At 36.8% G+C, this 27,039-nt stretch overlaps 2 protein-coding genes across 3 annotated transcripts; both read left to right on the top strand.

Annotated features, from left to right (window-relative positions):
• The first annotated feature begins 1,220 nt into the window (after nt 1-1,220).
• LOC127972828 (reticulon-2-like) lies at nt 1,221-18,303 on the top strand. 2 transcript variants are annotated; one of them, XM_052576650.1, is made up of 10 exons: nt 1,221-1,370; nt 4,023-4,076; nt 5,507-5,989; nt 7,095-7,280; nt 13,989-14,196; nt 14,924-15,062; nt 16,449-16,518; nt 16,741-16,787; nt 17,430-17,488; nt 17,604-18,303. In XM_052576650.1, the coding sequence occupies exons 1-10, from the start codon at nt 1,340-1,342 to the stop codon at nt 17,677-17,679; spliced, it is 1,353 nt and encodes a 450-aa protein (XP_052432610.1). In that variant the 5' UTR covers nt 1,221-1,339; the 3' UTR covers nt 17,680-18,303. The 2 variants fall into 2 exon arrangements, with proteins under 2 accessions (XP_052432610.1, XP_052432611.1); XM_052576651.1 differs by lacking the exons at nt 1,221-1,370; nt 4,023-4,076; nt 5,507-5,989; nt 7,095-7,280 and adding an exon at nt 11,114-11,265 and having other exon boundaries at nt 17,604-18,236.
• Nucleotides 18,304-20,706: 2,403 nt separating this feature from the next.
• On the top strand, nt 20,707-26,549 carry LOC127972814 (rho-related GTP-binding protein RhoU). The gene is made up of 3 exons (XM_052576616.1): nt 20,707-21,122; nt 22,740-22,798; nt 24,420-26,549. Exons 1-3 carry the CDS (start codon nt 20,858-20,860, stop codon nt 24,873-24,875), a joined length of 780 nt encoding a protein of 259 aa, XP_052432576.1. The 5' UTR covers nt 20,707-20,857; the 3' UTR covers nt 24,876-26,549.
• Nucleotides 26,550-27,039: the final 490 nt, after the last annotated feature.

The following is a 27,039-nucleotide window of genomic DNA, read 5'->3' as shown; positions in this document are numbered from 1 at the left end:
AATATGTTATTTATTTTAACCTGTTAACTGTCACCCGTCCGCTCTGTGGGACGCCTACATTTACTTCATTATATTCATTTTAGAAATCATGAGAAATTATATGTCAACTGAAAACTTAAAATCTTAAAAATCATCCTTTAAAACTCATTTTTAAATCAGACATTGCATTACTATGTAAATGGTACATCAATATCATGTTACCAAATGTTTTCATTCATGAATAATACAAATTTAATTTTGGATCGTACACTACAAAGTCATTGTTCAAAAATATGAGTGACAGTTAAGGGGTTAAAGCATATATATATATATATATATATATATATATATATATATATATATATATATATATGTTTTAAAATAAATAATTATTTTTAAATAAGCATTTAAATAATAATAATTTTTTTACAAATAATATCATAATTACATTATACTAAATAACAGTGAAATTATGGAAAACAAAAAAATATATTTAAAAAAATGAAAGTGAGTCTTTAACTGTAGTTTGATTTGAATTGATTTGTCTGAATGTGAACCTGTGTGGGCTGCTGTACTCGTCCTACATCGTGATGTACAGTAGCTGATAAACCACGTGAGCACTTCTCATTTGCTAGAGTACTTCAAAACCCATGAGGCTTTGGCTCTGCTGAAGGCAGTGGACACAAACAAAAGCCTCATTAGACTATTAAATCAAGCCTTACAGAAATGCACATTTTATATATATATACATGCATACATACATACATACACACACACGAGAGATATAAAAGTCTATGTTGCTGAATTTATACTCCACACGGAACACCACTATAATTTAGTATATTTAATCAGCATTTCCAATTTTCATAGCCATAATTTCATATTCAAAAATTTAATTTCTGTATCTGAAGTAGCTAAAATTGTGTAGTTACTTTTTGCATTATTTAGAGTTTTATTTGTTGTCGTTTAACCTTTGAATATGTCGTTTTAAAAAATGCTAATTCAAATGTTTCTTGGGTCATTTTAAGGGTGCAACATGTTCATCCAGACTGACATAAAGAGGATGTCGATCTGAGATGACAGAGAGCAGACACACATGAATGCACTCATACTGACACACACACACACACACAGTGGCATTCTGAGTCCATCGGCTGCAGCAGAGAATGAGAGAGCGAGTGAACCTGGGAGGGGCCGTCTGATGAAGAGAGGGGAGGGTGAGAGAAAGAGAAACAGCAGTGCACTAAAGGAGAGAACGAGGGAGGGGTGCGTGAAGAGCACAGAGCGTGAGAGAGCGATCCAGCAGAGGAGTGCCACAGCACGGAGGACAGGGATGGGCCCAGCGGTGCCTTGATGGAGCATGGGTCAGGTTTTAGGGTTCTCCCACTGCAGTGAGTCTCTCCTTTGTCTCTGTATTTGTCTCTGTATGCTGCTGACGTGTTTTTATTCTCTTGCTTTGTGTCTGATGCATCATCTCGATTGTTGTTGGCTCCAGCGTTCATTCACTCGTCTGTTTTGCTGGATTCTGCTGATGTTGCAGTGCGTACTAGCTCTGGACCTATGAATGCAGCATCGATTTAAGACTTGCGCTGTTTATAAGTGTATTTGAGGGAAGGGCAATGAAATTGAGAATCCTTGTCATTCGTTATAATCTGGCATAATTTGGTGTAACAATTGCTACAACTGATTTCTTTTTCTACAGTTTGTCCTATAGATTGTGAGTGTAACCATGAATACTGAATATATTACAAATGATATTCTAGTTTAGACAGAAAAAACAACGCATTTTTATTGTTATTAACTGCTTTTAGTATCTAGTCTTTGTGATGGGGATGTTTGAAGGTGAAATGCATTGGTTCTATCTTTTAAATCAGGGGTCTGTGGCTGTGCTGGCTTTCTGAGAGGGGAAAAAAGTATTTGTAAAACAAAAATACAATATTATGATGAACTTCCAAGCCAAGAAGGTAAACTAAACACAAATTAAAAATGTTTTAAGTAGTGCTGTCAAGCGATTAATCGCGATTAATCGCATACAAAATACAAGTTTTTGTTTGCATAAAATATGTATGTGTTCTGTGCATATTTATTATGTATATATAAATACACATATATACAGTATATATATTTTTGTAATGTTTACATGTATTTAAATGTATGTATTTATATTAATAATTTACATTATAAATATATTTAATATATAACATTTTTTTTCTGAAATATATATGCATGCATGTGTGTGTATTTATATATACATAATAAATATACACATATCACACATATATTATGCAAACAAAAACTTTTATTTTGGATTTGATTAATCGTGATTAATCATTTTACAGCACTGATTTGAAGTAAATTTTATAATGTACTAGATGACTCAAAAAACATTATTTTAATGGCTTTGCATTTAAAGAACCTTCCATGAAGAACCTTTGACATCCATGGAACCATTCCACTAAACAAAAGGTTCTTCATAATTAAAAAATAAATAAATAAATAAATAAACATGGGGAAAATGGTTCTTTTAAAAAGCAAAAATGAAAGAAAATCTTTTGAGAAGCTAAAATGTCTGAAGGGCCCATGATGACCTTTGATTTGGCCCCCCATGACAGGAGAAGGGAAAAAATATGTAGTTGAAGCTTAGCTTATTAAAATCATATTGAAATAATTATTTGATAAATTTGCTTATTTTTGCATTGACATGTAAAATTGAATTGGATTTAAAAATCTGAAGAAATAAATATTTCCATTATATATACAGTATATATATATATATATATATATATATATATATATATATATATATATATATATATATATATATATATATATATATATATATATATATATAATAAAGTTGAATATAATTCTTTTGTCTCACAGCCCTAAGACGAGTTAAAAAAATACTTCTATTACATCTTTTTCATGTTCTATCACATTAGTATGAAACCCCCTGTTGGAAACTTTATTTTTAAGATTGTATATAAATGTAATATGGCACTAAATGTATGAGTTTATAGACCAGATGCATAATGACAGAGAGCTGAAAAGGAAACCTCTGACTTGAACAAAGGTTTGAACAAAGCTTTGTTCCTCAGTTTGTTTTACTCATCCCACTGAGCAAAACATGAAATGGAGGCTCAGAGGCTTTTATCACAGGTCTCTTTTATGGATGCCCATAATATTCAAATAGACTTGAGCTGGCTAAGGCTGATTCACTTTGCAGTTGATTCTTGGCAGGAACTGCCCACTTTAAGGACAGGTCTGTATGACCAACAGCAACTATCTGAAAAGAGCATGTAGTGTTAAGAGCAGCTTTCTCAAAAACCACAGTGGAGGAAATGTTGTAGACAGAAAACAGAAAATAGTTTCTGTCCTGTTATTAAAATTATGAATAACAAGACTAAGGTTATCGAAGATGTAGATGAGTTGGTTTTTTCATCAGAACAGATTTGGAGAAATGTAACATCATTTGCTCTCCAGTGGATCCTCTGCAGTGAATGGGTGCCGTCAGAATTTCTGACAAACATCTCACAAGATGTTAATGGATGGATAACTTGTGGAATATTGTGATGTTTTTATCAGCTGGTTGGACTCTCATTCCGACGGCACCCATTCACTGCAGAGGATCTATTGATCAACAAGTGATGTAATGCTACATTTCTCCAAACCTGTTATGCTGAAGAAACAAAAACTCATCTACATCTTCTCGGATGACCTGAGAATGAGTAAATTTTCAGCAATTTTGTATTATTTTTGTGTGAACTATTCCTTTTACTCATTTTAAGCTGTATAGAATTAGTTTCATATGAACTTTATAAACAGAATTTTTATGCACTTCTGAATTAAACAGTTCATGATGAAAATAGTCACATCGCTGGACAATTTCCACATTTTACTTAAAATTGCTATAGAATTCTTGTTGTGTTCTTTGCTGACCGGTTAATGGAAATATATTAGGAATAATAATAACACACACTAGGACAATCAAATTTCAAGTGATTCCCTTAAACTGAGCGTCGTTTATTGCTCTCTCATTTCAGAGGACTTCGGAACAGTGAGCTCAACACCTGACTCCACGCCTCCCTGCTCAGACGGTAATATTTTCATATACAGTGTATTTACACACATTCAAATATACAGTATGAGTCATTCGGTTATCTTTGCATGTTTTCCTGATAACCACATCTATTATAGCCCCTAAAAGGGACAGATTAAGTCAAGTCACCTTTCTTTATATAGCACTTAAGACAAAACAGATTGTGTCAAAGCAGCTGAAAAAACATTAATTAGGAAAAAAGTGTCAATTATGCAAAATGACAGTTTAAGGCAGTTCATCATTGAATTCAGTGATGTCATCATCCAGCTTAGTTCAGTTTAAATAGTGTCTGTGCAATCATTTGCAATCAATTCAACGATATTGCTGTAGATGAAGTGACCGCAACTAAGCAAGCCAGAGGCGACAGCGGCAAGGAACCGAAACTCCATCGGTGACAGAAAGGAGAAAAAAACCTTGGGAGAAACCAGGCTCAGTTGGGTGGCCAGTTCTCCTCTGACCAGACGAATCCATCAGTTCAATTCCTGGCTGCAGCAAAGTCAGATTGTGCAGAAGAATCATCTGTTTCCTGTGGTCTTTTCCCGGTGGTCGTCTGAGACAAGGTCTTTACAGGGGATCTGTATCTGGGGCTCTAGTTGTCCTGGTCTCCGCTGTCTTTCAGGGCAGTAGAGGTCCTTTCTAGGTGCTGATCCACCATCTGGTCTGGATACGTACTGGGTCCGGGTGACTGTAGTGACCCTCTGATCTGGATACAGACTGGATCTGGTGGCTACGGTGACCTTTGAGAGAAACAGACTAATATTAGCGTAGATGCCATTCATCTAACGATGTAGCAAGTTCACCCAATATGAAAATTACCTCATGATATACTCGCCCTCAAGTCATCCTAGGTGTAGATGACTTTATTGTTTCATAGTTACTGTATATGAAAAAATGCCCATGCCCTCCCAAGCTTTATAATGGCAGTGAATGGGTGTTGATATTTTGAAGTCCAATAAAGTGCATCCATCCATCATAAAAAGTGCTCCACATGGCTCTGGGGGTATATAAAGGCCTACTGAAGTGAATTGATGCAGTTGGGCAAGGAAAATAACCATATTTCCAACTTTATAAACTGCAATCTCTAGCGTACACTGACTGTTGTACAAGTTTTCACGAGAGAGTGGCGTTCCAGCGGATGACGTAGGCGTAGTCTCCTCCTGGAACATTTTTCTTTACAAATTGCACTTTTTTGGATGGATTGATGCACTTCTTTGGATTTCAACACCCATTTACTGCCATTATAAAACTTGGAAGAGCCAGTACATTTTTTTATATAACTCTGATTGTATTCATCTGAAAGAAGACAGTCGTGTACACCTAGGATGGCTTGAGGGTGAGTAAATGATTGGGTAATTTTCATTTGTGGGTTAACTGTCCCTTTAAAAGCCATCATCTGCATACCCCTAATCATATACGATTTTACCTTAGGTGGAAACGAGGAGTCTGACTTCCCAGAACTGCAGACGGCCAGGGAATGGTCTGATGACGATGAAGGCCTGGAGGATGATGACGCATGTCTCAGCAGCTCTTCCGTGTGGAGCACACCGCGTCAGAACTCCTTTGAGCTCACCTTCTCCTACATTGCCTTCTCCGAGAGCGATGGTTCATCGCGGAGAGACTCGGGACGCCGCAGGACCAGCGGGAGGGGCGGCCGAGGGTCACTGCTCCGCACAGACACTCTGGAGACCCAGGGACCTCCGGACTCCCCTGCTGTGGAGTGGGACCCTCATGCCTTCTTGACTGTAGAAGGGGAGGGAGACGCGGAGGAGGAGAGCCTGCAGTGGACTCTAGAGCCACAGACTCACAGGGTGGAGGAGTTTCAGGATAAAGACACAAGGACATGGGAAGCAAAGGAGGAGATCTCAGGCATACACAACTTAACATGCAGTCATCAAGATGAGCAAATAACAGGTGCTTATGTATACTAAATGTAATTAGATGTGTGCTACTGAATGTGTGCATGATGCATTTTAAAATAGCTTGATTCAAAGCAGACACTGACTTGAATTAAAGGGAACTGATATGGTCAGAAAATCTTTGGAGGTGGGGTCTTTAGTCTTTGGCCAGAAAGAAGCCACCCAGAAAACCCAAATGAAAAGCATAGCAATGCACTAAAATATCTGAACAACTACATAGGAAGTCTGTAGAAACTACTAACACCCTGAATGGCAAGTATACCTTGTTTTTGAATACTGATTAATAATAATAATCTGCTGAGTATATATATATATATATATATATATATATATATATATATATATATATATATATATATATATATATATATATATATATATATATAATTCTAAACTAAATTTAAAAAGGGTTATATCAAATAAATAATTATTTAATTAGTACGTTTAATTAGTATTTAATTATATTTAATATATAATTATTTGTTTTAAAATAAAATAAATTGTTATTGTTATTTATTAATAACATTTTACATAATTAATAAAATTACATAATTTAAATGATGTGTTTGTGTGTGTGTGTGTGTTTTGTGTGTGTATGCACACATAATATACAAACATACATTTCATTGTAATTTGTAAATTAATTAATTTTAAGTGTAAATAAATCTCAAACTGTAAATTTATTTATTTTTGTTTTCTTTAATAAATAATAATACAATTTCATTTTATTTGTAAATAAAAATTCTAAATTTACATTTTTATTTAATCGAATTTATAATAAAAATAAAACATTATTTATTCATTTAAATATTTTTACATAATAAAAAAAAAGCAAATTTCAATTATGTGTGTGAAGATATGAATTTAATTATTTAATTGGATTTTTTTTATACCATTATTGCTAATTGAATAGGAATTATAATGACTATAATCACGTTAAATAACAAAAAGAATTATAAATAAAGTTATTCAATTATTAATCAATTATTTATAATTGCATAAGCATATATATATATACTGAAAACACTAATGTTTATTCACCGTAGATACAGTGTCATCCAGATAGTATCATGCTGATTAATTGTGAATTATGTCTGCAGTACCACAGCTTCATGGGTCAGACCCTTCTGTTGCCATGGAAACCACCGCCACCCTGCAGAAGGTGGAGTCGTCACACACAGCGCCTCCCACCACTGGACGAAACACTCAGGAAGAACAGCTCTGTGCGCAGCGCTACTTCACTCTCAACCTAACAGAGGGGCCTGCAGTTTGCCTCCAGATAGCAGGTTAGACATCTCTTCCCGTCTCTCTCCCAGCTCCTGCTTCACCAAGGCTGCTCTAAACGCCATATTCTTTAAAGCCTGGTCATTTCTGACAGCACTTAATCATGTCAATATGTAAAACAGATACCAGGGATACGGTTTCTCTTGTTCACGAGAAGCACCGGCTTCCCACATGTGAAACAAATGCTGGAGTTTTATTGGAGAATAGAGTTTCCGTCGCCATGGTAACACACTCAGGGGATGAACTGTAATGGGCTGATGCCACTGAGTGGATTCCTGGCCAGTCTGTCTTCATTATTACACACAGAGCAGTAAAAGCAGAGTCATGCTGCCTGTGTGTGCCATACGGCTCAGAGCCATTAGGGCTGGCGTGTGCGTCCGGCCTGGAGGTCAGAAGGGCGCTGGCTTAATGCATTCTCATGTGCACTGAAGAATACTGACTGTAAAGAGCCTTCTGTGTCCAAAACCTCATGTAAACACAACACAGAAATTGCCGTCATCCAGAACAACAGATGTTCACAATCAATCACAGTAATCTTTAGCAGAAACAGGTGCACTTTAAGAACATGCCACACATTAAAACTGCACAATAGGTCTGTTTATTCAGTGATTCTCAAAGTACATTCACAAAGCACTTACATGTACACTTACTGATGTATTTATTTTTTGTTTTTCAAAAATATCGTAGGGAAATAAAAGCCTAAAATACATTGTTCTCCACAGAAAGCACACACCATAGAGTGATGGGGGGGGGGGAAATAATAATAAAATATAATTAATTAATTTATTAGTAAATAGAATAATAGATTATACAAAAAAAAAACCTTTCTTAACATATGTTCTTGTGCTATGTATATATATATATATATATATATATATATATATATATATATATATATATATATATATTAGGGGTGTAACGGTTCACAAAATTCACGGTTCGGTTCGATACGATACACTGATGTCACGGTTCGGTTCGGTTCGGTTCGATACGTTTTAGATACAGCAAAATGTAAAAACATCTCAACTTTTCAGAATGCCGCAAGCGCACCGCGGGTCATGTGACAAGAACCAACCAATCAGCTTCATCCTTTCCCGTGAGAGCTCAGCCAAGATGAAGGATCAGCTGATCATAGTTGTATATGGATTGCAATTTTGAAATAAATTCAGTAGCAGAGCTACTGCAAGCGATTTTTAGAGCTGCAAATCCATTTACCCTTCGCTGGAATTTCCGCGTCTCATGGAGAGAGCACGTCATTGTTGCTTAGCAAAGACAGACGCCTCATGAGCGCTTCTGCCCGAGCGCTTTGGAAAGGAGGAGAAAGACGCGCTTAGCGTTTTCCATGCGTTTTTAGGCACGATATGTGAACGGCCCCTAAGGCGCTCGCTCACTCAGCACGCGCTGAAGGCTCGTTGCAAAATGTCTAATGCATTTAACAGACCAGAAATATAAGATCCTAAAATAACCAACAGGTCTGGTGTTTGGGTTGGATTCCCTGTAAGCTATAGTGTCTAAATGCTGCAGGGATAGTTTGCTGCGTGCATGTTTCTCCTTTTTTTCGTCTTTTCCCAGATAGTACTGACGCATATATCCCAGATATTCCCGCTGGTTTTTTTTTTTTTTTTTTTTTTTTGTAATCCCGCTGGTGTACCCTGTCATGTTGCAGATGCGACATACCGTTGTTTTTTTATCCACCACTCTCTTGCCATCACCATTATAGCTTAAAGGGAATCCAAAGTGGACCCAAACACCAGACCTGTTGGTTATTGGAGGATCTTCTCATTTCTGGTCTGTTAAACGCATTGGCTATTTTGCAACGAGCCTTCAGCGTGTACTGAGTGAGCGAGCGCCTGCTGAGTAGCCTAACATAAACATATAAGATGGTGTTTTTTTCTTCTTCGGGAGTGTCAGGGGCGTTGCCTGTTACGTTGTTTGGGTTATTGGGCTACCTTGTTGAACGCATATCATTATATTTCTTTCTCTCTCTTTTTTTTTTTTTTTTTCAAATATAATTAATTACTCCAACGAACCGTTCGGTATACATAATGCGTACCGCGTACCGAACCGAAAGCGTCGTACCGAACGGTTCAATACGAATACGCGTATCGTTACACCCCTAATATATATATATATATATATATATATATATATATATATATATATATATATATATATAAAGACGGCAAAAACAAATTGTTAGACACAAAAATACTTGTATTATATGCAGTATATGAAAACAGAAATGATACTTTTCAGTTAAATGTAGGATTTTGAGGTATCTTTAAAGGAAATTTCACCCCAAAATTAAGCTGCTGTTATCCTTCCACATTCCAAATTTTTTTCCAAAACCATCCACACAATATACACACACAATAAATTTCACAGTGTCTTTTCTTTTTCCATAACACTTCAGTATACACTCTTAAAAATAAAGGTTCTTTATTGGCATCAATGGTTCTATAAAGAAACTTGAACATCCATGGAACCTTTCAAATGCATAAAAGGTTATTTATAGACTGTAACGATATAGACTTCCTATTCATCGGGAAGAAGGAGGCGGGAACCGGCGCACAATCAAAACATAATTTTAATAATTCAAAAGATAAACAAAACAGCGCGTCAGCCCCTCACGGCGACTGACGCGCACAAATAAACAGCAAACACATAAAATAATATCCCAGGCCTGGTCCTCTCTCGTCCTTCACGGTCGTCACTCCAGTTTTATATCCTTCCATCTCCTACGTGGGACTCGATACTAGCGGTGGGGCGCAGGTGTAGCTCATCTCCAATCACTACACCTGGCCTCACTCCTCGTTCCCACGCCTCTCGGCCCCGCCCCACTCGCGACATAGACAAAACGGGTTCTTTAGATCTTTTAAGTGTTCTTCAAAATGGTTCTTTTAGGAACTTGTTACAGAAAGGTTCTTTTAAGAACCAAAAACAATTCTTTTATGGCATCACTGCATAAAACACCCTTTTGGGACCTTTATTCTTAAGAGTGTAGGGACCAGTTCTTGCTATTAACTAGTTGCTTATGACATCTCTGTTATTAACATATTTGCTGTTTATTAGTACTTTCTCTATAAAGCACACGTTCTGCATGACCATATTCTACATCCCTAATCCTAACTGAACATAACTTACTATCAATATGCAGCAAAAAGACAAAAGTCATGATTTGATGATTAAATGATTTGTTAACAGAGAGAATTGAACCTTAAAATAAAGTGTGACCTATTTTTCCGTACAATGAAAGTCAGTGGTGTTTCAAATGGGCTTCATACTGCTTCAGAGTTCTCGTTTTTTAATGTGACTTTTTTTGCAGCGTAAACATACTTACATGTAACCCTGTGTCCAACTGTTTTGTGCATAACATTTTTTCCAAATTTAGAACAAACTTTAGAACCAGCTTGAACAGACATGCCTTGTGGTACTGAACCCCATAACCTGAGAAGCTTCCAGTTTTAAGTGTTGTTTATTATGCTATAAGCAGATGAACATGCAATTTGGAAAGGAAAGTAAGAATAAAACTGCAATATTCTGTAAAGAATTATATTAAACAGAGTATAGCGTGTACATGAGTATGATTATTTGAGTGATTAAACGGTGTTTGAATTTTTTTTAGCATGGTCTAGTATGTTTTGTCTTCTTCATAACAGTAGTTGAGTCAAATCTAGTATATATATTATACTAAAATCCAGTGTAGATATTAGGTATGTATTACATCATTGATTTGTCTGAACGGATCACATGTAGATGTACAGTACGTACAGTGTAGTTGTGAGTGAGTGTATTTGTCAGTATAACTGCCTCTGTCTTCTTTAATGGGGCGGGCACAATTGTGCAGATTTATTTTTGGGTTGTTGGGCCGGGGGGCTGCTGACAGAGCAGACCCAGCCAAAAACAGCTTGAGGGGTTTTCAGAGAAGATCAGGGACACAGGCGAGAGAGGGATCGGCCCATGAGGACTCCAAAATGACCAGTAAAGGTGAGGGAGCAGGAAATACACCAACTGGGGCTTTGAGAATATGATTATCTGAGCTGAGAGCACCGAGAGACATGAGTTAGGTGAACTTTATTTCCGTCTGAACCACATGGCAAAGAGTTGGAAGTTTGATCCTATGCTGTCATTGGAGTTCAGTCTATCGTTTTTACCGTTTCTGATTAGATATGTGTGCATCTCATGGAATGAGGCAATGTGTTTTTGTGCGGGAGATAGAGAATGAATGCAAACTGGAAATGTTTACGTTCATGTAGAAGTTTAACTTCATAAAACATAATACAGTGGAGGTTATTCTCAGTTTTTATTCACTTTATTGGTTAATTGCAGCGTTTGCAAGTCAAATGTTAAATTATAGACCCTACATTTAACTGTGCTACTTTCATATCTCTCTCATATATCTTCATCTCATTATCCTTCTTCAAGTTTATTTATTTGGTAATTAAGTATGTAGTCAGTCATTACGGCAAATCTAAATCTAAAATTATTAGTGATAATAATCAACTGACTGTATTATTGAACAAATAATCATGTGTTTGTTGCTAACATTACTGAAAAACTGCTGAAAATTCACTAACCTTCATTCAATCTGGGGTGCGTTTCCCAAAACCATGGTTGCTAACTAAGTTAGCAACTTTGTTGGTTGCAATGCAATTTCCCATTGCCAACCAGCTAAGTTGCTAACAGGTTTAGATTGTCATTAGCTTTGCGTTTGTGTATAATGCCTGAGCCGAGCAAGCTTGTTAAAGCTAACTGCGTCAAATACGTCAGCTGAACCACCTGCCATAACAATAGACAGATTTGACTGAGGCTAGAGGCTTGCTATACATTGCGTTTAGGTTATAAATAGTCCATCCACCTTCTGCTAGGTCCACCATTCAGAGTCTCACAACAGACATGAATGGCATTAGCGCTGAGGTAATTCTGAATGGATTAGCCACAGTGTTAGCCTGTAAGCTATTGCTTTACTTATACAAGTCCCTTAAGACAGGGTACAGAATGTTTTCCTACTGAATAAAACTGGCTTTATAACACTGAGAAGTGCTTGTTTTTGAGAAGAAAGGTTGTAGCCTACTTATTACTGAGAGTCTATGTTATGTGCAGAAGCCGAGACTATTGATAGGCAATGGGAAGCAGGTTGAGCGCTGTCAGCAGGTGCTTAAAGGGACCACTTTAAATTCTTAGATTCTCTTCCTTCTTACACAGACTAAAAATAGCCGAGGTCAGCCCAACAGACTCCTTGCAATTTGTCTTTCTGTCATCAATAACTTAAACATACCCACCGACTCATTTACTCTAGCTTCAATGTTTCTGTCCTTCCTTAGAAGTTTTGTTTTACATTTATCTACATTGATGCTTTTTAAACCATCACTGTATAAGTATTCCTCACTGTAACATTCTGTTTCAGTGTTTGTTAAAAAATAGAGTTCTAAACAGAGGTTTGGGAGGAGCTAGTTAATCTAATCTTGCCAATCGTTATGCAGGGATATAGCCTATAAACAGCTGATTACCTCACTACCATGTTGTCACCTCATCTGCTGCCTTATATCTGCTCATACATCATTTTTTTACTTTATCATCAAATGCTTTTTATTTTTATGTGACATTTATACTTTCAGATTTGAGATTCTGTCCAAAGGTTTGTCTAAAATCTCTTGTAGATAATCTCTATAACGGTCTGGCTCAAAAAAGTACACATTTCATTAATTTTCGTCAGTCAAAAACTACATTACCCATAAATCTGCAGACAAATCTCCACCAATCAGAAAATTGAATTAAAGAAATCATACCAAAACAACACTTCAATGGCTTCCCACTCTCATGAAGCACTGTGAGTTATATAATAGAGTGAGTCTCCCTATACTCTCATATACAGTACAATATAAACTATATTTAACATTATACACATATTGAAAATCATATTTGTATATGTATCCATAATTTTTATTTTGGTATTTGCAGTGCTTCATTGTATCGTAGATCTTTCATTTCCATTTGCATTGATACATACCTTTTTGTCAGATTTGCAATATGTGTTTTGCCTCAAATCAAAATGTATTTGGTTCATGGCTTACAACTTTTTAACAAAAAGTGACTTTACAAAAAAAAAAAAAAAAAAAAATGAATGGGAAAAATACTTCTGGAACCAATTCTGTTGAAACAGTGGAGAAAGACTAAATATAGTGCCACATGATTTGTAAAACAAGACTGTTTCTGGTTTGTATCAGCCACTCGTTGCTCTACATTATCCTTCACCTTAATGGTATAAGTTGATAAGGATGTTGTTCGAGATGCAACCCCAGAGTTAAGCCTATCCTTAAGATCTGATTGGTTGATCTGAATGTTGTTTCAGGTCCAACATGGTTGTTGGTCCAAGAACATGTCCTGCTTGAGCAAATCACATTGAGCTTCCCATCCATTTTATTAGAGGTGCCCTCAAAACCCCAATCCGAAGTATTAAACTTTGACATGAATCCCACACGTTTGCGATATAGTCATGAATCATATCTTGTTGAGGAGAAACATGCCACTGCGAATCTAAGTAACACTGTAGGAGTACATTTAGAGTATTTAGAGATCACCGAAGGAGCAAATATTTACATTAAGCAATGACAAAGCATACCCTGGAAACCACCCACAACCCAAGATGTGTTTGTCCACCAAAGCTGTTGTTAAACGCGAGACTGTTTTCTTTTTTTCGATGCATGCAGTGATGGACCTGATCTTCTGGAAGGATATGGAGCGGACGGGGATGGTGCTGACTGGGCTGGTGGTGGGGCTGCTGTCCCTCTTCCAGCTGAGCATCATCTCTGTGGTGTCCTCGCTCTCCCTGGTCATCATGTGCTTCACCATCTCAGCCCGAATCTACTACAAACTGCTGCATGTGCTCCAGCTGGGAGATGGAGTTCACCCTTTCCAGTGAGTCTCTGACCTCTTCTCCAGTCTTCTTTGGTTTTTAATGAGCTGATTCCAGATATTTTCTCAACATATCCTCACCTTAGTACAAATGGACCAAAATACTCATTGAGTAGAGCAACATTATGTGGGGATCTTCTAGACAATAATCTATTTAGCCTTGATTTTATTAGCACATTTCTTAATCATTTTAAACATAACATCACACAAAGACTGTCTTTTAGTGGAAGTAACTGTAATGTGTAAATAAGCTAAAAACAATAAATATATTAACATAATGATTAATCTACTATTCTTTCACAAAATTAACAGTTTTTCACATTAATTTGGAATCACAAGTCTTGTGTTTAAACCTTAGGAGACTACAAGGTGCTTGTTGGAAATAGTTTTATACTCATATTTTGGCTACACAAAATTATGATAAATGTTGGATTCGTCTTTACTTAATAAAGTATACTAGTTTAAATTTACTGCAGTGTTTGATTGATTTTTAATTATTTTACATGTTTGGAGTAACAAATAGCCCCAAGTTACATCATTTTGTGAAGGTCTTCAAAAGTCTAGTTTATTGCATGTCACTTTTTTTTTATTTTTTATAGGGCCAAAACGGCAACTGGCAACTGTTAAAGAAACAATTGTGGGCTCTGCTTTGGATCGTAAAAATGTACCTGTACGTTTAATGTCAGTGTGTAAGGCCATGTCTGTAGTGTTGTGCATTGATGTGCTGCAGGTCATATCTAGAGTTGGACATCGGTTTAAGTGGGGAAGAGGCTCAGCACTACATACAGAAGGCCATCGTGTTGTCCAGTTCTGCCGTGGACACACTGAGGAACCTCATCTTCGTGGGAAACCTGTTCAACTCTCTCAAGGTGAGGCCTGAGAACTGACGACCCTGTGTAAAATTCATTCATCTGAATCTGTCAGCTAGAGCAATGAAATATATTCCACACTGATGAAAAAGGATTCCTATCTTAGAATTTTGAATTTAGTCTTTTTTATTTCTCTCTCTGTGAAATCTCTTATTGAATGTTTCACATTCGTCTTTTCATTTCTCTTCCTTCCTGTCCGCTTCTATTAAAATTCTCATCTTCTCATCATTTTTTGGTCTCCTTTCATATTCAGTACTTGAATGTGGTAGCTGTGGCTTTTGTTTTTGTACACAATCCTCCTGAGACCCAGCTAAAAAAGGTTTATATATACAACATCTTGAGAAAACCCTTAGAAACACATTGTAATGAGAAACACTCATGGCAAGTTCTCATATTTCATAAGAATATTTTACTCTATTGATGCATAGTGTCTCCCCAGCAGAAAGAAACCAACTACTTTATTCTTGCTTGTTTGTTTACATCTAAAAAAAAAGTCTGTTATACATCAAATACGAATGATAATTGCAAACTAATATACCTACTGTAACTGTTTCTCTTTCCATGACATTAATAAATCCAAAGATGTGTGCATAACCACTGTGGCAATTAAAAAGGTCCTCTACAAAGGACAAAAATGATTTTCATTATTTCAGGCCTCTCAGCTGTGCACTTAAAATAATGCCGCTCACAGCTGTCAGTCTAATTACACTCGAGGCTTACCACGCCAAATACTTCTGACAGTGTTTTGGGGCGTATATTCAGGCATGTGTGGCATAGATTTGACATAGATTATCTTCCACCCAATACAGCACAGAATTACATAATCTCAAATAATATTCTGCATTTTGAGAGAAAAGTAAAATCCTGAAGCGTCTAGCTCTCAAGATGTTTTTATGTCTTAGATTACGCCATATTCGTGAATACAGTGATGATTTAGTATACTGGAGGAGCAGTTATTTAAAACTTTGTCTTTCAAACACATCTAAATCCAGCCGAGCACTGCAAAGTCTTCAGCTGAAACTCGTAATAGTCCTCAAGTTTCGGGGCGTCACAGAGTCACACTGTGACCTGTGTGGAATGTGACATGGGACACGTGTGGTCTTATGTAGTATGAGACGGGAGGATACAAGAGGGTCTTGTCTTGAGCGCGGTTTCCAGTTTCAGACTTGGTGATTAGAAACTTAAGAGTGAGGAGATATAAGAAGAAGCGTTTTCTCTGGGCCAGACGCACTGTGTTAGATAATAATCCCAGAAAATCAGATCAAATCATTGGTTTGACAGAATGCTGAAGTGGCTTGAGGAATCGGATTTGCGTTTTCTGTACACCGGTTTGCATACACAACCATTTAGGAATCGAGTTATGTAATGTTTGCTTGTTATTCCCAGTTCTTGTTGCTGATGTATCTGGTCACGTTCCTGGGAAACCTCTGCAATGGCCTTACCTTGCTCATCATCGGTATGATGTCCAGCTACTTTATTTTTTATTTTTTATTTTATTTATAACTTGCATTCAGTGGTTAATCTGTAAATTTCCAATTTAAAGGCCTCAGAGTTATTTGGATATTTTTTGTTCCAATTTAATTAGATTTACTTTGAAAGATTGACATACTGTAGATTATGATGTTTTATGATCAGTTAATGCCAAATGCTTTTTTTTCTGTCATCTTGTGCTCTTCAGGTGTGATTGCTGTCTTCTCTGTCCCTCTGTTTTACACAAGGCACCAGGTAACGCAATCTCTGTGGGCTTTAATGACAGTGACATCTCATCTTATCTCATTCCCTTTGTATTTTAGTCAGACATATTAATATATTAAGCACTGGATATAATAAAAAACATAGTTTATAGATGTTAATACCATGATGTTTGGTGACATCAGATGTGTGTTTAACTAAGGGTCATTTGTAATGTATTGTATAATACCTAATAATAATAATAATGCAGTACCATACAAGTAGTCATTTTTGCAGTGTTATGGAATAATACAAACAATAAATAGATTTCTAAAGAAACTATATATATATATATATATATATATATATATATAGTGCCATCTACAGCAAGAGGTGATCTATCTATCTATCCATCCATCCAATATCCATCCATCCATATATATATATATATATATATATATATATATATATATATATATATATATATATATATATATATAGTGGATTTATTCAGCAATATGAAAAATTTATTTTTTTAATCAATAAACAGCCCAACACTGAGAAGAAAAATAAAAAGAAAGTTATTAAAATTAAACATGAAATCCTGACATATAAAGAAATAATAAATAATATTAACTTTGAAAATTCATTTTAATACACATCTATTGCTGCTCATGTCGCTCTCTTCTTTTACAGGACAAAGTGGACAGCTGCTTTATAGCAGTGCAAACTCACATTGACAACATAAAGGACTTGTGAGTATAGCGCCATCTACAGCAAGAAGTGATCCTCTTATCCTTTCAGTGCTTCAAGTCAAGTTGACTCATGATGTTTCTGATCATAATAGTTGTTTTCTTCTCTTTTGAGCAGCCTTCATCGCCTGACCCAGGGTGGCGGACCACCCCCGGACCCCACTCCAGGTGGAGCTAAACCCAAAGCCCATTGAGACGCCTCGCAGAGGAGGAGGAGCTACACGCTGTCACTCAAAATTGTCTTAATTAGCAGTTTGTGCTCAGAGTCCCGCCTCTGCAGCAGTGGGGGAGGAGCTAATGACACAGGGCCTTATATAGGAGGAGAAACCAGGGAGGACCATGCAAAGAACAATCTTGGGTGAAAATTAAAGGCTTTGGAATTCTGAGAAGTAAAAAACACGTTTCCATTTCCACATTTCAGTATCAGTATGAGTGTATGAATGAAACACAGAACACTAGGATACTTGAACCACCTGTACAGTAACAGCCCCTTGAGAGTTATCTGAATAAACCTGGATGACTTCAGTGAAGTAAAAGCAGTGAGGGCTTTCTGAATCCAGACTGACTGCAGCTCGCCTGCCGGAAATAGAATGCAGGACCAGTTTCCAAATGGGGTTTTTACTTATGCCAGTCTCGAAATATCTCATTGTGTTGGTGTGTGTGTGTGTGTGTGTGTGTGTATGCGTGGGCAGCTTAAGCCTGTTAAAATACCTAAGAGCTATTAAAACCACAATGTTGTTTTCTTTTCCAATGTTTTGTCCTCTTGGTATTATTTCAGTGTATGTTTAATTTCCCATTAAAGCAAATCCCTCTCGCCACCCTACAGTACACCAAAACTTGACTGCACTACACCTGACAGCTGACCTTTGTAAAAAAAAAACACGCCAGAAGAATCACCAAGTGGCTTATCACTGAGGTCAGGCGACCTTTTGACCTCATGTGGCAGAATGAATCAGTCAATGTCTTTTGAATCACAGAATCCGATGGCATTTTAAAAGTTAGGGGCTATAATGGCTTAAATTTACAGGAGTTCGTTTGGCACACAAAAATATTGTATGATGTCAGAAGACATGGACTATATGGATGAGATGTATGGACCACTTTTATGGTGCTCCAGAGAGAACAGTATAGATAGTTAAGTAGGTGATATGGTTCCATATGAGACATATTTAGGGACCCTTGTTAACAAAATAGTACCCTGTAGCATACTTTTAAAAAGAGTACAAATGGTGTAAAGTTTATTGTCAAATGCACTGACAAAGATTTAGCTACATGAATACACATGAATGTGATTTCTATTTAAACTTGTGTCATTAAAAAAAAAAGGTTTGTAATTACACTATTGTTAAAATTATAATCAAACTTTTGAATGTGCTTAAAATATGTGTACTTCTGTAAAGCACAACAAAAGGTTATTAAAACATAAGATTTAAAATGTATTAGAAAAGCCTTTAATTTGACATCATCACAAACAGCACTTTTTAAAAAGGTTAACCTTCCTCCCTCTGACCTCTTCCTAATAACTCCAGGAAGCATTTGAGCTTTAATAGGGTTCAATCAAAGGCCTGAGTGGATGCTGATAACACTTTAACATGTGCTCTATGTTGTAGTTTCAGTTTTCAATTTTTTGTTTGGTTTTGCGATATAGAGACTTTTTTTAGGAAAAAAAACTTGAACACACAAAATAATTGTGCATGCTGGTAAAGTGACTGAGAATTTCAATCTTTTTGTTTTATTTTTATTTTTTAATGTATATATATATATATATATATATATATATATATATATATATATATATATATATATATATATATATATCATCCACCAGAACTGATACCTATAATGTCCTCATCAGACATTAAGAGACAAAGAGACAAATACGAGACACATATGTAATTTCAGAAACGTATAATTTATAACGTATAGTTTATCATTTATGTACACAGACAATATTATTTTTTCTCATACAGTTTAATGACAAACTAAGTCCTTTGAATTAATGTAAATCTGGTCCCATACAGTCAGTTTAATTCAAAATCAATACAGACACTGTTTCTGTTCATCACTTATTTCACCTGAACATGTCAGAATGAGATTAGAATATCGTAATCACTTATGGAGATTGTTTCCAATGAGGTCACAGCTGACTGCTGTACTTTACCCAGAAATGTGCAGCTTTCCTGTTACCCTTGCCTTTCATCTGGCCATAAAATAATTTTCAGAGTTTATGAACTTATGATATACTTTGAGACCAATTACAGTAGATATGAAGTCTGAACTGGACAAATAATCAGATCCCTGGTACGTTCTACAGTCCAAACGGTGACTCATAGCCATCATCTTACATATATAAAACTATAGAATCATACTAAAAGTGAAAAGTACTTAATCATATTGTATGTCGGTTACTCGGCATCCCTTTGTTTCATAATATGTGCATATTGTAGATACATTTATTAAAATAAATATTTAAAAAACTCAGTTGTAAATATTGACCACTAGGTGGCAGAAAAGCTCAACTGAATGCACAGTCGCCAAAGGAGAAGGTGAAAGGGATCAGTCAGATATTATTCAATTCTGATACCAAATTATCATTATAGTGTGCTGTAAATATGAACTGTACAGTTTTCCTAAAAGCATTGTCATATTTTATTAACGCAACGTTTTGGTGATTTTTTTTTTTATAGTGTTTTGTTGGTCATATTTAACAATCATAAACATAAATGTCCTTAATGTGCCACTAGGTTGCACACTTTCCTCTTGGATTAATGTTTGAAATATTTTTTGATGATTCTATGTTTGCAAACCCCTTAAAGTAGAACAGGTGTTCACTGCAGTCAAGAGGACCTGACGATGTTTTATCTCAAAATACGTTTTGTGAAAATAAAAAGGTGCATTCAAAATAAATAAACATAACCTTTCACCACACTTAAAATGCTACAAAGCTGCCAGTCCGTTATGACTGTTTATGCTTGCAATAAATAAGACATAGGCTTAACATGTAGGACATTACAGCAAAATGAAGCATATGTCATATAAACAGAGTTGAAATTGGAGATGTTCTCTGAATATGAAGAGCGAAAGGCTTTTACATCTATTAACAGACACACTTAAGTGTGTTGTTTCGAGTGAGGTCAAGCGTTATGAATATGCTAAAGAAGCCACATGAAGAGGGAGGAGCTAGGCAAATAAAGGCTGAGTATAAAAGCTGTCTCTCTCACTCCTCACCCAGCTGTTGTAGAGTCTGTAGTGTTCTGTGGAGCTTCTGAGAGTTTGGAGCTTATGAAATTGACGCTTTACGCGCACTGCACCGGATCAAGCGCGTTCACGCAGCGCTCATAGCGCACAGTCGTTTTTAGAGGGCTCTTATTGATGGTTTTTTCCTGGGTCACTCCATTAGGAGTGCGGTCCACCTGCGGTCCCGTCGAGCAGCGCGTCATGGATTACAGTCACCTGATGGCGCCTCCGGTGCCGCCGCACAAACCCAGATCCCCGCGTCCCGCGCACTGCCAGGGCCGCCTGCTGAAGTGCGTGTTTCTCGGGGACGGGGCTGTCGGGAAAACCAGCCTGATTGTCAGCTACACGACCAACGGTTATCCAACAAAATACGTCCCGACAGCGTTTGACGATTTCTCAGGTGAGCCTTTAGACTCGTAATTGTGCGTTGTTGCGAATCAGTTGCAAACAAATGCACGAGCTTTTAACAGAAACAGCTTCACTATTCCAGCAATTTTGTCAGTGACCATTAGGTCACTAAAAATACATATACACACAGTTTATGCGGTGTAGGTTGAACAGTATCAAAAATCAATAAACTGTAATATGTATGATAATAATATGTATATGTAATAATATGTTTGACTGTAATATGTATGTTGAAGTCATAACAGATATAATATGGAAGCAAGAAATATTTGACCACCAAGTGCAAGTGCAAAATTCCATTATCGATTTTATTAGTTTTCAAAAATATTATAAAAAGTTGTGAAAGCAGCTGTGAAACACGAGAGAGGTTTCTTGAAAGCTGATTTGTAGTGCCAATTTACTGTACAATCTTTTATGTTTCCTGATATGAGATCTGAACAGATCCCAAAGCAGTGCTTTTGTAGTACTATAACATCATTTTCCACCAGAGTAGGGTTTCACAATTTATGAATGGACTTCAAACAAGAAGCATTCAGTGGTCAGATCCCACAAGCACGTCTTTGTAATTAGGAAGCCTTGCACAATAATGTCTGACCTGAGAATCTGGTCCATAAACTTGGGTCCGCTTGCTTGAATGTGTGATCAGATATGGTTTGCTGGAGCCCGTGATGATGTCACTCTCACTCTCCTGGAACCAGATCAGAAATCTCTGCAGTTAGAGATGAGAGCAATTATGCAATTCAACAGGTGGCTCTTTGAGGGGGAAGAGGGCTGAATTAAAGGCAGATCATATGACAGGGATTTGGAGACAATTCCACAGTATAGGCGCCTGACGCGCAGAACGCTTTGATGTGACACACCATCAGCAGGTCCTCGGTGTTACTGTGTTTCATCAGATGACTTTACTGTGCCATGTTGGGGAAAAAAAACATGCTGATGGGATTTAACAGCATGTACAGTCCTTCAAAACATGTAAAGTGTGAGATGCTGAGCTGTTTATGTGCTGCAAGAACCCAAATTATATCTGAGCTGTTGAATATGTGCATGAGGGTGTATAAAATATAATAAGAATAAGGAACATTAATTGTTATTCTATAATAAGAAGGCTATTGAGAATATTTTTATATTATTATTATTATTATTATTATTAAAGAGCCTTTGTTAAATTAAGATTATTACATTACAAACTGTTATTTGAAAATAATAATAATGTTTATTTATATAATAGTTATATTATTATTAGAGACTTTTTTATTGATAAAAATCTATATAAAATACATTTATTAACGTAATCTTAAGAAATTTTATATAAAAGTATATGTGTGTATATGTGTATATGTGTCACTCACTTTTACTTTCATATGTGTGTTATATATATATATATATATATATATATATATATATATTAGTGTGTGTGTGTGTGTGTGTGTATTTACTTCATATATTAGATATAAAGTTGAGAATGTATAAATACTTTTCTTCAAGTCTGTAAAGTCTTAAAGTGGTGCAGTTGTGTTTGTTCACTGTGTCAGGTGACTAAATGGAAAGATGGGCGTGTGTTGGTGGTAAAATGACTCATCCTTTCCCTTTTTTTTTTGTTTCTTTCCAGCGGTCGTACAGGTGGATGGACAGCCAGTGAGACTGCAGCTCTGTGACACTGCAGGACAGGTAAGAGCTCCACCTGCATCCGAGTCTCGTACCTCAACTATCCCATGCGTTACGCACCCCAGAGAGGAACATCAAATAACTAGATCTTTTTATTTGGGGTTGGTGTTTCTGTCACTCTCTGGAACCAGGATTTGGAAATTGGATGACAAAGTGATTGCACAACAAAAACGTAGCAATTAGAAGAACTCTGCGGGGACGCCATACTGTGAGGAAATCGTAAAGAGAGCGAAAAGAACAATCCTCAAGCTATTGGCACTCCAGTTTTTGGATCTCCCTCTCAGTTCCTGAGCCATGCAGGCTTAGGCAGGGTTCTATTTTGTCCAGCGGTTTTGCCTCCAAGTGATGTTTTTGTGATGCCAAAAAATGTTTTCAGCACTGATTATTTTCAATCTGCAGTTGTGTAACTACCATCACATATCACTGAAAATAATTCAAAAAGCCCCCTGGCTGTACATTAATTCTGCTTTCCACACTGGAATATTATATTGTTTTGTCGAAGGGTTTTGTGTAAGGCTTTGAACCTCAGAAACTGACACTCCTTTGTCATGCATTAAATGAGTTAACAAATAAATGACTCTGCCCTCTTAGTACATAACCTATTAATCCCTTTACACAGCCATGCAGAGGCAAGCTCAGGCAAACACGGGAAGATAAGGATTCAGTTTCCCAGGCTTTCATTTAGATTTCAAAGAGAAAGAACAAATGCACTTTGCCCAATACAGAGAAACAAAGGCTAGCATGACAAAAGACTTTTTCTTTCAGTTTGGATGTACTTCCATTAATGTTGTGCAGGTGTCCATGTCAACAAAAGAAAACAGTCTTTTGCAAATAAAGTCAATCAGGCGATGTCTGTGCGTCAGTAAGTTGACGTCTATGTACTTTTAAGTGCTTTATTTTATTTGAGTGATAATTGGAGGGCTGGGTAATATGACTAGTATTTACATGCATTCAAATCATAATGGTTGCACTAAAGAAAATGAAAAATAGATTCAACAAATTCATGTGCATTTAATGTGTGATTTGTGGTTACTTAGTTAAATATATAAAAGCAAATGTAACAAAATATATGAAAGATATTTGATAACATTTAAATATGATAACATTTCAGCCGCTGTTTATTTATTTACAGCATTGTATATTTATTAGCAGTATAGGTTTACCTTCTTTGTTTTCATGTTTCACATTTGATCCGAATCCTAGCATTTTGTAATGAGAAATAGATGTAGCGTAGACATTGAAAAGGTTTGGCTTCTTATCTGTCGAGCTTAATTGGTGTTTTCAAAGTTTTCGCGAGGCCCTGCTCTCCAAAAGCTCAGCAGATTTATACTTTCGATTCATTTGTACAGCACAAACGGGAACGGGGTGTGCCAGAGTTGAAAACTTTGGAAGAGTTTCTAAGATTAAAGCGTGTGCCACATGTAATGTTCTTTGCGAGCGCCAACCTATAACTTCACTTAATTGCTTCAGGGAATTATAAAACACCCCAAGAACTAGTTAAAGGATTTAATTATTTCAAAAAACAATTTGGAATCCCGCAAATGATTTTTGAGAGAGCCCTTGTGTTACAAAACCCTCTAAACATCAGTAATGAGACGATTTCCTTTTTCTCTCTCTACCTCAGGATGAATTCGATAAGTTGCGTCACTTCTGCTACACGCGGACTGACGTACTCCTCCTGTGCTTCAGCGTCGTTAGTCCCACTTCCTTCCAGAACATCGGTGAAAAATGGGTGCCAGAGATCCGACGCCGTTGTCCGCTCACCCCTGTGCTGCTGGTGGGCACCCAGTGCGACCTACGGCAGGACGTCAAGGTCCTCATCGAACTGGCACGGCACCGAGAGCGACCCGTCCTGGAAGAGGACGCCCGCGCGCTGGCAGACAAAATGGGAGCGGTAGCCTACATAGAATGCTCCTCTCTCACACAGAAAAACCTTAAGGAGGTGTTTGACGCCGCCATCTCCGTCGGGCTCCGACACTCTGATCGAAGATCCAGACGAGAGAGGAAGGTCCACAGTACTGCTGATAAAATGAAAATGCTCTCGAAGTCGTGGTGGAAGAAATACATCTGCATACAGTAGCCAAGATCAAACCCATCTTCTGAGACACGGACAATGTGATGGACTCTTGTTTAGCGTCACGCTCCTCAACAAAGGACAGTTTTGCTACTGTAAGGATTATGTGAATGGTTGCAAAAGGTGCAACTAGCTTCCCAAAATAACCTTTGCAGGGCAGTTGCTAAAAGTCACAGGGCTCGGGATAAAGATTTTCTTCTCTGGGGCCACTGAGTAGATGTAGAGGACATTATCTGCTATGTTTACATCCATGTATTTTCATGCAAATCTGGGATATAGCATAAACACGAAATGGAAATTACATACATAAAAAAACATGCATTAAGCTACAATGGAAATACATTTGCAAATAAATACCTGGTCGCGCAAACAAATCGCTAGTGCCTCAACATAGCAAGTGACTGGGTCACTTATTTTTATTGCATATCATCATATTAAATCATATTATGTGGGGATTTTCTTTTTTCCCTATGCCAGTTTCCCAGGAATTGACTGTTTTGTTCTCTGGAACACATGAAATGGAAACGGTACTTTATTCGCAAATGTTTCATGCAATATTCCAGTCTAATTTGCAAGTTTAAATGCAAACATAGCTACTAAGACTCTTCGTCACAAAGCTTAGGATGACATTTTCAGTTGTTCTCCGATAAACAATGCTGACTGTACAGAATGAACACTTGAAATAGCTCAACTGGATAGTGAAGAAAACTGTTGACCTCTTCCAAAGCAAAAACCCTCTGATTATGGTTTTAAAAATCAACTAAAGCTTTTTTTTTTTTAATAACCAAATACATTGGTACAGTTTCTATTTATTTACCCATGTCTTCTACCTTATGAATGCATGTACAAACATTATGCAGCCACATGTTAATAATGCTAGCATGCTAACACTGGTGATTAAGCCCCCTCGCTGAAGTCACAAAGGCAGTCCTGTGGCTGTCTATGCCCACTCCAAGTAGTCCTTTCTATCCCTTTATGCTGAAGTGTTCAGTCTGTAACTGAACCTTCTTGTAACTGTAGTCCACCTTATGATTGTTTGGAGTACAGTATAACTGCAAGTCTTCTGTACTGGTTAACACAGCCTTGAAATGGATGGTGTTCAGTGAACTCTTGTTTACTCTTAGTCACACAAAGGTGGACCTGTTATCCATAACACATCACCTTTGAATGCCATACAGTGCATTGCACTTGTGATCTCTGGTTAACCCCTATTGCAGTCTTTATATTCGACTTGATCAACACATGGTACAAAGTTCTTTGGCTATGTGTCCTCCAGTTCAACCAGCAATGATGGAGATGATCAGCCAATGAGATGTTCAGTTTGCTTCTCATTATTCAGAAGCCCAGTCAGAGTCATTCAGTCAGAGATCGGCAACACAACTTTGTATTTTATTTTTATTTTTCTTTAAGCTAAACCATGGCCTTAAGCGGTTGGTCACTGTTGTGCTCTATACATCTATACATCAGAAAGTGGCCTCTGTTCTTTATGTACTTTATCGCCGCCACAATAACACTATCAGGGTAATCTACTTTTAGATTTGTACATTTTATGATTGCATTTTAATTTATCTTACTCTATAAACACTCCTGTTTATGGTACGGTGTGCATGAGTGTTTTGGTTGCTGACTGCTATCCATGTTTTTCAAGGAAAATAAATGTGACATTAATTAAAACCTGAATGTGTTTCTTTCAGACGTTTCGTGCATTACAGTTAACATTCAATGAAATCACCTACAACAGCACTATTTATGACTGGGAGAATACTGAAGTACATACAAAAGACATGTGGGGGAGTCGTGGCCTAGTGGTTAGAGAGTTTGACTCCTAACCCTAGGGTTGTGGGTTTGAATCTCGGGCTGGCAATAACATGAGTATTGGTCAAGATGCTTGGCTGAATGTCACGTAACTTTCTCTACTAGGTCAGTTTTGCTTTCATGCTGACTAACATGCAATACCTCAGTGATGGATTTGTTAGCATAAACTGTATCTGGTAAGCGCATGTTTGTTGCAAAGAGACCACTGGAAACCATCTTAAAAGAATGGATTCACAAAGTATTGAGAAAAGTTTTTTGATCTAAAAAGGAACATTTGAATCATTAACATGTTAGCTTTTCCAAGTGAAATTCAAAAAGACTGATTGCACTTCCTAACAGGATGTCGTCAGAGCAG

The sequence above is a fragment of the Carassius gibelio genome, chromosome B15, assembly GCF_023724105.1.
Source record: "Carassius gibelio isolate Cgi1373 ecotype wild population from Czech Republic chromosome B15, carGib1.2-hapl.c, whole genome shotgun sequence".
In the NCBI taxonomy this organism is placed as follows: domain Eukaryota; kingdom Metazoa; phylum Chordata; class Actinopteri; order Cypriniformes; family Cyprinidae; genus Carassius; species Carassius gibelio.
This window is presented reverse-complemented; position numbering and strand designations above follow the sequence as displayed.

What these genes read in the sequence shown, in the direction of transcription:
- LOC127972828 (XM_052576650.1), top strand. Translation starts at nt 1,340, where the DNA reads ATGGGTCAGGTTTTAGGGTTCTCCCACTGCA. An exon ending in TCAAGATGAGCAAATAACAG is followed by an intron (nt 5,990 to 7,094) that starts GTGCTTATGTAT and finishes TTATGTCTGCAG; the next exon opens with TACCACAGCTTCATGGGTCA. An exon ending in TGTTTTACACAAGGCACCAG is followed by an intron (nt 16,788 to 17,429) that starts GTAACGCAATCT and finishes CTTCTTTTACAG; the next exon opens with GACAAAGTGGACAGCTGCTT.
- LOC127972814 (XM_052576616.1), top strand. Translation starts at nt 20,858, where the DNA reads ATGGTTTTTTCCTGGGTCACTCCATTAGGAGTGCGGTCCACCTGCGGT. An exon ending in AGCGTTTGACGATTTCTCAG is followed by an intron (nt 21,123 to 22,739) that starts GTGAGCCTTTAG and finishes GTTTCTTTCCAG; the next exon opens with CGGTCGTACAGGTGGATGGA. An exon ending in TCTGTGACACTGCAGGACAG is followed by an intron (nt 22,799 to 24,419) that starts GTAAGAGCTCCA and finishes TCTCTACCTCAG; the next exon opens with GATGAATTCGATAAGTTGCG.